The sequence below is a fragment of the Gadus morhua genome, chromosome 7, assembly GCF_902167405.1.
Source record: "Gadus morhua chromosome 7, gadMor3.0, whole genome shotgun sequence".
Classification (NCBI taxonomy): domain Eukaryota; kingdom Metazoa; phylum Chordata; class Actinopteri; order Gadiformes; family Gadidae; genus Gadus; species Gadus morhua.
The window spans coordinates 33,827,687-33,842,719 of NC_044054.1; the positions used below are offsets into that span (position 1 = coordinate 33,827,687).

At 44.8% G+C, this 15,033-nt stretch overlaps 1 protein-coding gene across 1 annotated transcript; it reads right to left on the reverse strand.

Moving 5' to 3' along the window:
- Positions 1 to 1,203: 1,203 nt before the first annotated feature.
- LOC115547161 (von Willebrand factor A domain-containing protein 7-like) lies at positions 1,204 to 13,740 on the reverse strand. The gene is made up of 15 exons (XM_030361130.1): positions 13,531 to 13,740; positions 13,060 to 13,332; positions 12,266 to 12,356; positions 12,039 to 12,167; positions 10,926 to 11,112; positions 10,426 to 10,601; positions 9,362 to 9,474; positions 9,130 to 9,246; positions 8,833 to 9,051; positions 8,611 to 8,743; positions 6,653 to 6,799; positions 6,241 to 6,333; positions 2,979 to 3,308; positions 2,128 to 2,441; positions 1,204 to 1,876 (listed from the first exon to the last, which is right to left on the reverse strand). Exons 1-15 carry the CDS (start codon positions 13,738 to 13,740, stop codon positions 1,301 to 1,303), a joined length of 3,108 nt encoding a protein of 1,035 aa, XP_030216990.1. The 3' UTR covers positions 1,204 to 1,300.
- Positions 13,741 to 15,033: the final 1,293 nt, after the last annotated feature.

A 15,033-nucleotide genomic window follows, 5' to 3' on the forward strand; every position in this document is an offset into this window, starting at 1 on the left:
CAGCCAGCCCCAGGAACAACCCGCAAGCAGCCAGCCCGAGGACCAACCCGCAAGCAGCCAGCCCCAGGACCAACCCGCAAGCAGCCAGCCCCAGGACCAACCCGCAAGCAGCCAGCCCCAGGAACAACCCGCAAGCAGCCAGCCCCAGGAACAACCCGCAAGCAGTCAGCCCCAGGACCAACCCGCAAGCAGCCAGATGTAGGACCAGCCCGTCAGCCAAAAAGAAACGCTGTGAAGTGTGTGGACCCATGATGGACAGAAAAACACAATATACATGCAACCAGTGCAAAAAATACATATGCAATACACACACAGTGAGACTCTGCCCCTCATGTGTGGTATAGTCTGATATACGTATAATGGCTGTGTTCAAAGGCTTTAATGTGTTGTTCAGACAGATGTTATTGAGTATGTTTCAATTTCTAATGATGTTGATTATTTCCCAGTTATGCCTGTTTGATGAGGCATTTCCTTATTTTGTTGCATTTTAATATAAAAAGAAACAAAAACGGGTGGCACCTCTATTCATAAATGTGATTTAACAAAGGTAAAGGGATCAAATTTAACATATGTGTTGTTTATATTACTTGCAATTGGGTTGAAGTAACCATTTGGTGAGTATTTTAAAAAAAAAGTTAGATTACGTTGAATTAAAAGGCCTAAAAGGCAATGGGTCCACCAGACCCAGCAGCACCTCCTGTGTAACAAAAACACGAACACCCTATGAGGGTTAAACAATGACAGGTAAAAAGGTGTTGGGTCCCTATTTCCCCAACAGACGCTATCAGGACTCGGAGTGTCAAGTCATAACAAGCCCCCGGGGCCCGGACACTGTATGATGGACAGATAAGCCTACCAGTTGGTACAGTTCACTGGTAGTATCGGAAGAGAAGACATATGGGTGGACACAAGTCTTTAAACGGCTTGTAATCCCATTTGAACTGTACTCTAAATGGTAGGCTAATAAAAAGGTATTGAATACCTTTTTATTAGCGAGTATTTAAATTGAATCTTGGAAACCTGCAGATACGCTGATCGGCCCAGAGCTCCGCCCACTGTCGGCTGATCTGAGCGCAGTCGTCAGGAACACAACAACAACGATTTTCATTGGAATGTGAAGAAAAACAAGCAGACCAGTACCCAAAATCATCTGTTTAATCAAAGACTGTTTTATCAAAGACTGTCCACAAACGGACAATCCCATGGTCAGTCGACATACAAAACCATTAAATCGATCCCACCCTTACACTTCACACACACATGGTTCTATCCCAGCAGGCAGAACCGGTGGAACAAGTGGTCAACGCTGAGCCAGCGTCATCCAAACCATCATGGCCGCCTGCCAGAGGTGATAAGGGCGGGGCCTTCTGGCCGCCGCCGCTGCTCCAGAGGTCGCCGTCGCGCCAGCGGTGGTCGTATCGCTGGAGGTCCAGGCGGTGGGGGTTAGCAGGGCGGGGGTCCCCGGGGTGGGGGTCTCCGGGGTGGGGCCCCCGGCGGTGGGGGTCCCCTGGGTGGGGGTCCCGGCGGTGGGGGTCCCGTCGGTCCTGCGGCTGCTGAAGCAGGTCCCCACGTTGCCCACCTCGTCGGTGGCCACCAGCTCCAGGTGGGGGGAGCAGCAGGAGGCGGTGTAGGAGACCAGGGTGACGGCCCCCCCGGGCCCCCCGGGGCCCCGGCTGGAGGTCAGTGTGCCGTTTCCCCGCTGGAGGGACAGCAGCGGCAGGCCCAGGCTGTCGCCGTCCGTCAGGTTGGCCGTCATCTCCCAGGTGGACTGGGAGCACTGGGAGCACTGGGAGCACTGGTAGCACTGGGAGCACTGGGAGGGGCAGTCCGCCCTGAGGCTGGTCACCTGACACACCGGACGGCTGTGGTCCGTCACCTGGGGGGGGGGGGGGGGGGGGGGACAGCGTTCACCTGGGGGGCTCCTCTGAGCCGGGCAGTCCATGGAGGACTTCTGGTTCAGTCGTCTGGAATGACCTTTGGTTTAGCACTCTTTGAGGGTGTTATTGATTATATCAATCACTATTATACTATTATATATATATATATATATATATATATATATGTGTGTGAATGTGAATCATCCTTCCTATCATGACCATCAAACCAAGTTGATCAATGGTTAGTAACCTTGGTAACGACAGGAAACCTCAGAACCAGGTGGTTGGTGTCGTTGCCCCCCGGGGCGCGGGCCCGGAGGGTCAGGGTGACCGTCGTCCCGCTGGGGGTCCCGGGGGGCGCCCTGAGGGTCCCGGTGCCGCGGGCAGAGCCCGTCCCGTCCCGGGGCAGCAGGCTGGGGAAGGCGGAGGCGAAGCCCCGGTCGTTGGAGGCCTGGATGGTGAAGTGACCCCCTGCCCCGCTGGACTCCACCCTGAAGGGGACGGAGAGGGTCCCCCCGGGCTCCAGGCCGCCGCCCACCGAGGTCTGGGGGGAGGGGGGGGCACCTCATGTACCTCTCTTATCTTCATCTAACCAGCGGCCACTCAAAGCATTTCACATTCACCCATTCATGCACCCATTCATAAAAACATTCACCCATTCATAAACACATTCACCCATTCATAAACACATTCACCCATTCATGCACCCATTCATAAACACATTCACCCATTCATAAACACATTCACCCATTCATAAACACATTCACCCATTCATGCACCCATTCATAAAAAACATTCACCCATTCATGCACCCATTCATAAACACATTCACCCATTCATACACCCATTCATAAACACATTCACCCATTCATAAACACATTCACCCATTCATAAACACATTCACCCATTTATAAACACATTCACCCATTCATTCACCCACTCATAAACACATTTACCCATTCATACACCCAAGATGCCTTGCTCAAGGACATGTGTACTATAACTCTAGCAACCTTCCAGATACAAGTCAACCCTCTAGTCAACAACACCCCCTCACCGTTATAACCACGCCCCCTCCCCGTTATAGCCCCGCCCCTTCACCGTCATAGCCCCGCCCCCTCACCGTTATAGCAACGCCCGAGGCTCTGAAGCGGCCCCCCAGCTGGCGTTGGAAGGCGGTGGTCGGCCCCCCCGTTCCCCCAGCCCGCCCCGTCACCAGCACCACAAAGCCCCCAGAGGGGGCGGAGTCAAAGCGGGCCAGGAAGTCTCCTCCCCCCAGAGCCTCCAGGGTCCCGTTCACCCCCCCCCAGCCGGCGGCCTCCACCAGCCTGACGGAGCTCAGCCAGCCGGGGTCAGGGGTCAGCGAGCCGGGGTCAGGGGTCAGCCAGCCGGGGTCAGAGGTCAGCGTCAGCAGCAGTGTCAGGCTCCCTCCTGAAGGAACCAATAATGTATATGATATATACTGTATATATACGATAATATCATACTGTATATGATATATACTGTATATATACACGATAATGTCATACTGTATATGACATATACTGTATATATACGATAATATCATACTGTATATGATATATACACGATAATGTCATACTGTATATGATACATACTGTATATATACGATAATATCATACTGTATATGATATATACTGTATATATACGATAATATCATACTGTATATGATATATACTGTATATATACACGATAATGTCATACTGAATATGATATATACTGTATATATACGATAATATCATACTGTATATGATATATACTGTATATATACGATAATATCATACTGTATATGATACATACTGTATATATACGATAATATCATACTGCATATGATACATACTGTATATATATGATAATATCATACTGTATATGATATATACTGTATAGATACGATAATATCATACTGTATATGATACATACTGTACAGATACGATAATATCATACTGTATATGATATATACTGTACATATACGATAATATCATACTGTATATGATACATACTGTACATATACGATAACATCATACTGAATGTGATACATACTGTATATATACGACAATATCATACTGTATATGATACATACTGTATATATACGACAATATCATACTGTATATGATACATACTGTATATATACGATAATATCATACTGTATATGATATATACTGTATATATACACGATAATGTCATACTGTATATGATATATACTGTATAGATACGATATCATACTGTATATGATATATACTGTATATATACGATAATATCATACTGTATATGATACATACTGTATATATGCACGATAATATCATACTGTATATGATACATACTGTATATATATGATAATATCATACTGTATATGATATATACTGTATAGATACGATAATATCATACTGTATATGATACATACTGTACATATACGATAATATCATACTGTATATGATATATACTATACATATACGATAATATCATACTGTATATGATACATACTGTACATATACGATAACATCATACTGAATGTGATACATACTGTATATATACGACAATATCATACTGTATATGATACATACTGTATATATACGATAATATCATACTGTATATATACGATAATATCATACTGAATGTGATACATACTGTATATATACACACAATAATATCATACTGTATATGATATATACTGTATATATACGATAATATCATACTGTATATGATATATACTGTATATATACACGATAATGTCACACTGTATATGACATATACTGTATATATACGATAATATCATACTGTATATGATATATACTGTATATATACGATAACATCATACTGTATATGATATATACGATAATATCATACTGTATATGATACATACTGCATATATACGATAATATCATACTGTATATGATATATACTGTATATATACGATAATATCATACTGTATATGATCCATACTGTTTATATACGATAATATCATACTGTATACGATAATATCATACTGTATATGATATATACTGTATATATACGATAATATCATACTGTATATGATATATACTGTCTATATATGATAATATCATACTGTAGATGATATATACTGTATATATATATACACGATAAAACCACACTGTATATGATATATACTGTGTATATATACAGAAACAACATACGGTAATTCTACATACTGTATATATACGATAACACCATACCGTACATGATATATATATATATATATAGTCTATATGATATATACTATGATATATAGTCTATATAGATATATAGTCTATATGATATATACTGTATATATATATACGATAACATATAAACACTGTATATTAGGGGTGTGACGATACACTCGAGACACGATATTCACGAGAACGAGACGAGACGAGATTTTACGGAAACTACAATGACAAATTATATGACTGGACCAACAGACTTTTATTTAACCAAGTCGCGCATGCATTTTGAAATGTTTTATTATAACTCTTTACATGCATGAAATTGAAACTAAAACTAAAATTTATAAAAGATAAATTAAAATAAATAATTTTCCTTTTTTCAAGTGCAAACAATATTATGTGCAAAACCAAATCAAAGTACCCAAAATGTACTTTGATTAAATGTATTCGTTTTCACGGTTATTCAGCCTCTTCTTCTCCTCCGGAAAAACACGGACGCATTGCATTGTGGTATACGGGAGTAACATGTAGGCTACATCGTATGTACACTAAAATTTGGGGTTATTTAAGTGCACTATATAGTGCATGAAATTAACCACTGAGAATTCGAACACCACTACAAAGTGGCGAGCACCCTATATAGTACACTATATCCGTGACAGGGAACGATTTCGAACACAGCTTATGGCTGCTTTCGATGCTTCCCCTGCTTCCCCTCCTTCTCCTCCTCTTCTTTTCCTCCTCCTTCTTTAGGTTCTGGCAGGCTAGATGTAGCAAAGGCGCATTACTGCCCCCACAGGCGACAAATAGAAGTTTGGATAAATCCCAAATCTCGCGAGACAGATTTTTAACGCGACGGGTAATATCGTTGAGTTTAATCTCGCAAGATCTCGTGGCACGAGATCTCGTCACACCCCTACTTTATATATATACAATAAAACCATACTGTATATGATATATACTGCATCTATACGATAACAACATACTGTATATGATATAAACTGTGTATATATATGATATATACTGTATGTGATATACACTGTATATATATATACACGATAACAACACACTTTATATTATATATACTGTATATATACGATAACACCTGTATAGGATATATGCTGTGTATGATATTAGATGTATAGGATATACATCTGCATATTTATGTCCTCAAGGTTTACCAGCTGCGGGACGGTTTTCTACAACATCAAAGCCTTCAGAAGCTCCCTGGAAGAACTGCACAAAGTCAAAGAGGACGTCGATTCCACTCCGACCTGGGAATCAGACCGGAGACTGAAGGTCAAGACATGTGAGCTGAAGGTCGGGACATTCAAAGGGTTAAGGTTCATGATGGACACTTTGGATTCATTACATTCATGAATATTCATTTTATATCTATATAGATAGATATGTATTTATATGTATGTACAATTTATAAACTGGTGGTGTTTAGTGAGGTACCCCCTTCCCTGTAAAAAGCGTCTTTGAGTGTCTCGAAAAGCGCTATATAAATTCAATCCATTATAAAACCTGAAAACATGTATGCGATTTATAAAACAAATAGATAGCAATGTAAAAGCCGGCTTGTCTTACCTACAATCTTCAGAGAGTAAGAGTCAGCTGAAAGAAGCATTATCTCCCAAACTCCGACTGATGGAATCATCCGCAAAGTTCTGAAATTACCCACAACCGTCTCTGTGGCTAAAGAGCTATAAGGGCTGTCCATAGTTTGTGACACACCTGTTGAAACAGATAATCACAGATCAATTCAAGTGACAAATAATCACAGATCAATTCAGGTGAGAGATATCACAGATCAATTCAACTGACAGATAATCACAGATCAATTCAACTGAAAGATAATCAAAGTTCAATCCAGGTGCAGACTAATAATTGCTCATGGATTGAACAATGTCGACATTGTGTTCAGGGTATGCAAGTTGTGGATCAACGGCAAAATTATGGGTAGATGAAAAACATTCCTACAAATGCGACTACAAGAACGTATTCCATTTACACATTGTAGGGCATCTTTATAAATGCTATAGTTACCTCCTAAGAAAATGTAATATAGCCCAGACTTTACGCTTACCCTTTACACTTATCCAATTCAGCACAGACTTTACACTTACCCTTTACACTTATCCAATATAGCCCAGACTTTAGACTTGCCCTTCACACTTATCCAATATAGCCCAATCTTTACACTTACCCAGTTCCACCGTTGTGCAGTGGGACGAGACTACAAGGTGGTGAGGATAAAGTTAAGGACTCTCCCAGTGATAGAGATACCTTAGGGTCTGGTGAGGGTAAAGTTAAGGTCACGCCCAGTGATAGTTACCTTAGGGTCTGGTGAGGGTAAAGTTAAGGACTCTCCCAGTGATAGAGATACCTTAGGGTCTGGTGAAGGTAAAGTTAAGGACTCTCCCAGTGATAGTTACCTTAGGGTCTGGTGAGGGTAAAGTTAAGGACTCTCCCAGTGATAGAGATACCTTAGGGTCTGGTGAAGGTAAAGTTAAGGACTCTCCCAGTGATAGAGATACCTTAGGGTCTAGTGAAGGTAAAGTTAAGGACTCTCCCAGTGATAGAGATACCTTAGGGTCTGGTGAGGGTAAAGTTAAGGACTCTCCCAGTGATAGAGATACCTTAGGGTCTGGTGAAGGTAAAGTTAAGGACTCTCCCAGTGATAGAGATACCTTAGGGTCTGGTGAGGGTAAAGTTAAGGACTCTCCCAGTGATAGTTACCTTAGGGTCTGGTGAGGGTAAAGTTAAGGACTCTTCCAGTGATAGAGATACCTTAGGGTCTGGTGAAGGTAAAGTTAAGGACTCTCCCAGTGATAGTTACCTTAGGGTCTGGTGAAGGTAAAGTTAAGGACTCTCCCAGTGATAGAGATACCTTAGGGTCTGGTGAAGGTAAAGTTAAGGACTCTCCCAGTGATAGAGATACCTTAGGGTCTGGTGAGGGTAAAGTTAAGGACTCTCCCAGTGATAGTTACCTTAGGGTCTGGTGAGGGTAAATTTAAGGACTCTCCCAGTGATAGAGATACCTTAGGGTCTGGTGAGGGTAAAGTTAAGGACTCTCCCAGTGATAGTTACCTTAGGGTCTGGTGAGGGTAAAGTTAAGGACTCTCCCAGTGATAGAGATACCTTAGGGTCTGGTGAGGGTAAAGTTAAGGACTCTCCCAGTGATAGAGATTCCTTAGGGTCTGGTGAGGGTAAAGTTAAGGACTCTCCCAGTGATAGAGATACCTTAGGGTCTGGTGAGGGTAAAGTTAAGGACTCTCCCAGTGATAGTTACCTTAGGGTCTGGTGAGGGTAAAGTTAAGGACTCTCCCAGTGATAGTTACCTTAGGGTCTGGTGAGGGTAAAGTTAAGGACTCTCCCAGTGATAGAGATACCTTAGGGTCTGGTGAGGGTAAAGTTAAGGACTCTCCCAGTGATAGAGATACCTTAGGGTCTGGTGAGGGTAAAGTTAAGGACTCTCCCAGCGATAGAGATACCTTAGAGTCTGGTGAGGGTAAAGTTAAGGACACTCCCAGTGATTGAGTTACCTGAAGGGCTGGTGAGAGTAAAGTTAAGGACTCTCCCAGTGATGTAAGCAGTGAGGTTTCCCACAGACTCGTCCACAGAGAAGGAGAAAGTCTCATCTCTCCCTGGGCTCCTGACAGCCTGAAGAAGGGTCACCTGAGAGTAGGAGAACACAACAGAAGACGTTGTTTTATGTTTAAGCTAAGCTAGCATTTGAAGCTGATCCACTTGGTTGATGGGGTTACCAGAGAGGCTGCGGAGGTCTCTGTGACGAGGGCCATGGCCTCGGAGAGCTGGCTCTTCTTCACATGGATGGCCTGACCTCCTGAAGCGTGGGCCAGATCCGTGAAGAGTTGGGCTTCAGCAGAAGACATTTGACCGGTCGGACCGGCCTGGCTCTGCCCGCTCACTTCCTGACGGCGACGGAACGAGAACTGGAACGGACCGGTGAGCATAAAGTTCACCTAAAAAACAAACGGCAGTTCGATGAGAAGAGTCAAATGTATTTAAGTACAATAAGACCAGTATTGGACGCAACCTACCACTGTCTTGGTCCGCTCCATCAGTGCCAGCACTGTGTCTGTGAGGTGGAGGTCTTTTGCAATTCCATCAGTGAAAAGGAAAACCTCTGAACCAGAGGGCGCACCCGTCAAGGCCAGCTACAAAGGAGAGCAGAGCTGGGAGTGAAGTCCAGCTTCTGATTTCACCAACAACAATGAGAACAACAGCAAGCTGATCTGAGTCCCTCTGGAAGAACACCCAGACCCGGCGCACCTGCAGCCCGGACAGGGCCAGCTCAGGGTAGTCTCCTCCGCCGGCCGCCGTCAGGTTGCTCAGCCAGGCCCTGAAGACGTTGGGGTCTGTGGTCGTCATCAGGGGACCGAAGTCTGTCCACAGGTCAGATGGAAACAAACCAGACTCAATAACTGCTTGGAAATGATTCTGTGTTCGTTGAGTGGATTGCCATTTTTTTCTCAGTTCAATGAAACTATGTATCTGCAATCAATTAATCAATCAGTCAACCAAGCAATCGATCAATCCACGAGTTCTTTCTCTCTCCCATGAGGATGAAGGGGTGCTCCAGTAGACTAAGAGGAACTGATGTGATTGTGTGCTCCTCTGTGTTTTAAACACCCGCTTCCAAGTGGTGCAGATGAACGCAAAGACATGTGGGGTACGGCACAGAACAATGACCACAGCCTCCTACCTCCTACCTGGACCCTCTCCTACCTGGACCCTCTCCTACCCGGACCCTCTCCTACCCGGACCACCTCCTACCTGGACCACCTCCTACCTGGACCCTCTCCTACCTGGACCCTCTCCTACCCGGACCAACTCCTACCTGGACCCTCTCCTACCTGGACCCTCTCCTACCTGGACCACCTCCTACCTGGACCCTCTCTTACCTGGACCCTCTCCTACCTGGACCACCTCCTACCTGGACCCTCTCCTACCCGGACCCTCTCCTACCCGGACCACCTCCTACCCGGACCCTCTCCTACCCGGACCCTCTCCTACCCGGACCACCTCCCACCCGGACCCTCTCCTACCTGGACCCTCTCCTACCTGGACCACCTCCTACCTGGACCCTCTCCTACCTGGACCCTCTCCTACCTGGACCACCTCCTACCTGGACCCTCTCCTACCCGGATCCTCTCCTACCCGGACCACCTCCTACCTGGACCCTCTCCTACCTGGACCCTCTCCTACCTGGACCACCTCCTACCTGGACCCTCTCCTACCTGGATCCCCTCCTACCTGGACCACCTCCTACCTGGACCCTCTCCTACCTGGATCCTCTCCTACCTGGACCACCTCCTACCTGGACCCTCTCTTACCTGGATCACTGAAGAGAACGAGGAGGTAGAGCGATGGTTCGTCAGGCGTTCCCACTCTGCCGTCGACGAGCGCTGCGGTGACGCTCTTCACAGCAGCGATGTCGTCGCCCATACTTCCTGTGGAGTCGATCACAAAACACAGAGCTCTGCTGGACCCCTTGGAAATGCCCAGCATGCTGAGCGGAGAGGAGAAATGAAGAAAGGAGCATTCACTGTGAGGTTCCTTCTAGACCAGGCGGCCAAAACGGTCACCACATCACATGACAGGAATACCCAAATAAAAGATATCGGATTGCAATAACATTTGAGCTTTTGCCAAGATGAGGCCAAAATCTGTAAATGTTTGTAAATATATCTATCATATCTCTACTTTATCCCTTCTGACTAGAGTGTGTTCTACGAGGGGTGTGGTGGGGGCTAGCCCCTGGATAGGGCCTTAAGGGCGAGTAGAGGGTGACTGGTCTGACGCCAAACAAACCAATAGTGAACAGTCTGCGTACCGGAGGAAGTCCGTGTTCCCGGCCGCCCCACGGAGGTCGTCTAGCAGCTCGATGGTCGCGGCGGTAGCAAGCCGTGCAGCCGCGTGGTGCGCGTGTCCGTGGACGGCCGTCGGCCCGTCTTTATTGATCCCACCCGTCGGCTCTGTGTTTCTCGTTTGGTCGAAAACACCTCCATGGCTGCACTTCCCTGTTCCAGAAGAGTGGACCCATCTTAAAGGAGCAACATAATGTCCTTCTGTCCCAACAAAGACAAACTCGGGACGAGTCGAATCCAAAGTCTTGACTCCACTGAGCTCAGAACACATTAAATCCATCCATGTTGTTTGTTTAAAGGTGCGGTGTGTAGGAGTTGGCTCCATCTAGCGGTCAGGACTCAGATTGCAACCAACAAAATACCACCCTGTTTCTGAATTGTTATCTATGCCAACCTGGAGATAACAACACGGAGACCCACATCAGAGCTTAAATTAGTTCAGAAAACCAAAGCTTTTGAAAGGTATTTCAACTCCACCAACTATCTCGATACCTGTGGCTGACGCGATAAGAAAGCAGCAAAAGCTTTACTGTTGGTGTTTGATTTGTCTGCTGTCTATATACAGTATATGTCTATATATATTTCTATATATATGTCTACATATATGTCTATATTCAACGGAAGTGCTGAAGTAAGCAAGAGGTTGGTGGTCAGAGGGTTTAAGAGTCAGGGTTCACTCCTGGTTTTCCACGTGTCGTGTTGAAGTGAACGAATTTTGTAATTTAGTCTCTAAAACTATTGGTCACAGATTACATATAGCGAATACTATTAAAAATGTAAAACACTTTCTATCTAGAGCCCTTTTCTCAAACATGGGCAACTGTAACCATGGAGACATAAAGGTTAATTTTAACTGAACCAAAAACCAATTTCTATGGAATAATTATAATACACCAAATAAACATACTTCTTGATATTATATTTCATTTCTGCCAACTCCGTTCTGCTAGATGCAACTCAATTCTTCTAATTAATTCTAATAAAGGGATAAAATGTTTAATCTAACAGATCTACACTCACAATTTCGCTCCTACCGCTTCATTGAATGCAATATATTTAAGGACAAAGGGAGATTTTACCAGCTGGTTTGGATGAAGAAAGGAGGCCAAAATATCCCGAAGTCAGTATTTGGTCTTGAATAATGTCTTCTCGGATATTGTTGGTGCAATCCTTTCCAACACATTTTTGACAGGTGTGCCTGTTCAAATCTGGGAGTTTCACAACGAAACAAACGTCACAGACTTATTCATTCAAAATGTCTTTAGGGACTTACCTGTTTGATTGATTGATAATAATAGATTATCACCTATGTTTCCAATCTGGGTGGCAGCTGTCATGAGGTTTTGGTTGGGTTTCACATTTCCCAGCTCTACCCAGTTACTGTGGCTGTAGAAATCCTCCAGATTAAAAAGAAAAAGTAATTATTATTTTCTTATATTTTAAATAGGCCTACAAAAGGGATCTGTTATTTACCTTTTGTGACACTATATAATATATGACCACCGCTCAGTAGACGAAACCTTTTAATATCAATCAGATCTGATATCGGATCATATTCTGTGATCAGGTATCAGACCGCCCGCCCAGATCTGGTCTGATCAAGATTCAGCTGACCATTTACAAGCTGACATATGTATCCGTGCTTTAACTATAGGTCTATTTACTGACACGAGAAGAACAGTATACTGCAGGCAGAGACATTGAAGCCATATATTAAAGAAGGCCGTCAAAAATTTGACAAGTTGAATATCGATTCGAAGTTCTTAAGTTGAGAATTGTTCAATATTGGTCGTGTTAAAATATTGTGTTTATTATTAGATTTGTGAAGACAGTTGTATTACAGGCTGTAATAAGCAAATTAAATTTCATATTGTCTTTATATTTGTTTTTAGAATTGATGATTAATCTACCCAGGTCATATTCCTGCTTGAACTACGACATTTAAATAATTGTTCTAAATTATACGATTTTATATTGTTTTAAAAATAATAACTTTATAAGCCATATAAGCCTATTTGTGATACGAGACAGAACATTTGAATGATGGGATTGTTCTTCAGGTAGCCATATGATGATATGATTGTTTTATTAAATAGAGACCTGCAGGGAGTGGGTGATTTCTCCCAGTTTCTCCCGGGCTGAGACGAAGTTCCCCCGCCTGTTGCTGGCCTTGATAGCATCCAGGCCGTCCGTGATGAGCCCCCTCCCGGCCTCGAACTTCTCGCCGTCAAAGTGGAACTCGGCATCGAACTTGTGTCTTATGTCCACGCGCTTATTCGTTGTCTGGATCTCTCTGATGGCTTTGAGGAAACTCTTTGTTGATGCCGCCGCGTCACACGCTCCGATCACGCGCGCCACCGTTAGAGGCGACGGCTGAGAAAGCACACACACACACACACACACACACACACACACACACACACACACACACACACACACACACACACACACACACACACACACACGCACACGCAGACACACACGCACACGCAGTCACACGCACGCACACACAGTGTAAATGGTTTGACTTGACGGCAGAAGATGCTGCGCGTTGGACAGATGGTTCCTCACCGGCAGGCTGAAGGCCCGGCCCTCAACCTCCGCCAAGCTGCGGCAGGTCCGGACGACGGCGTCAAGAACCGCAGTCTGGGTGATCTCCTGGTGGGTCCGGGGGGTCTGGGTGATCTCCTGGTGGGTCCGAGGGTACTCGGTGATCCTAAACGCTACGGCCCCCGTCAGAAACACGAGGGCCAGCGCCTTCCAGCACTCAATGGACCTCATTCTCAGGCTGCTTGAAAAAAGTTTTTCACTAGAATTTTTTTATTGCAAAAAGATATGTTTATAATATTTTATGAAATGCTTTGAGGCTATTTAAAAAAGAAAAACACTATGGAATAAAGAATAAATATAGAATTAAATCAATGAGATCGACGGCATGTACATCCGTTAGCTCCTTCCCCGACGTGACTCAAGAGAAAATAGACCGGTTGTGTTGTACATTAGACCGGCTCACAACCCGCCCACCGAGCCCGTCCCCACCTGCATCAAAAGAGATGCTGAGCTGGAGAGAGAGAGAGAGAGAGAGAGAGAGACAGAGACAGAGACAGAGAGAGAGAGAGACCTCCTAATCCCTCGTTGGACGGTCGCTATAATCTAGGAAACTAGATGTTTAGCACGTCAACACCTTTTACGGTCGTAGTACTATTTCAAATGCAGGCGCCTGATATACAGTTGAGAAGTGGTAGTTAGATAAGGTCTAATGAGCTGCTGTTGCTGATTGAAGTGAATAGTAGTTTCGGTCTAACGAGTTGTTGTTCTAATTGTTTCACTGGATATCACTCTCTCTCTCTCTCTCTCCTGGAAGCGGGGCGCTCGTGTTTGTTTGGTCACTCTTCAGTCCAGGTGAGCGAGGGCCCGTCAGTCAAAGGCCCCAGCATCAGACTGGGCGGGGCATGGTCACTTCTTCCTGCTCCAATGAGAGATAAGCTTGGACGGGTCAAATTTTTAAAGATAAAATTCTTAAATTCTCCAATTATCATTAAATCAGACATATCCATAGAGCATGTGTCATCTCTTCGGGTCATTTAAACCTGTGGTAAATTTTAGGTTTAGGAAGCTTTAGGAAGCTAAAACAACCTTCGAAGGACAGATACACATTCCATTAAACTGAAACATAGAAGAACACAAATAACTAATGAACACAGGAGAAACCAGCAGGAGACAGCAGGGAAGAGACTAATAGGAGACAGCAGGGGAGAGACCAGCAGGAGAGAAACCAGCAGGACAGACCAGCAGGAGACAGACCAGCAGGAGACAGCAGGGGAGAGACCAGCATGAGACAGCAGGGAAGAGACTAATAAGAGACAGCAGGGGAGAAACCAGCAGGAGAGAAACCAGCAGGAGACAGCAGGGGAGAGACCAGCAGGAGACAGACCAGCAGGAGACAGCAGGGGAGAGACCAGCAGGAGACAGCAGGGGAGAGACCAGCAGGAGTGAGACCAGCAGGAGACAGCAGGTGAGACAGCAGGTGAGAGACCAGCAGGAGAGAGACCAGCAAGAGACAGCCGGGGAGAG

Excerpts from the sequence above, each read along its gene's own strand:
- LOC115547161 (XM_030361130.1), bottom strand. The coding sequence starts at position 13,740 with ATGAGGTCCATTGAGTGCTGGAAGGCGCTGGCCCTCGTGTTTCTGACG. Across the intron at positions 8,744-8,832 it reads AGACCTCCGCAGCCTCTCTG|GTGACCCTTCTTCAGGCTGT; the intron begins GTAACCCCATCA and ends TCCTACTCTCAG. Across the intron at positions 2,442-2,978 it reads GAGGGGGCGGGGCTATGACG|GTGCCCCCCCCTCCCCCCAG; the intron begins GTGAAGGGGCGG and ends GAGGTACATGAG.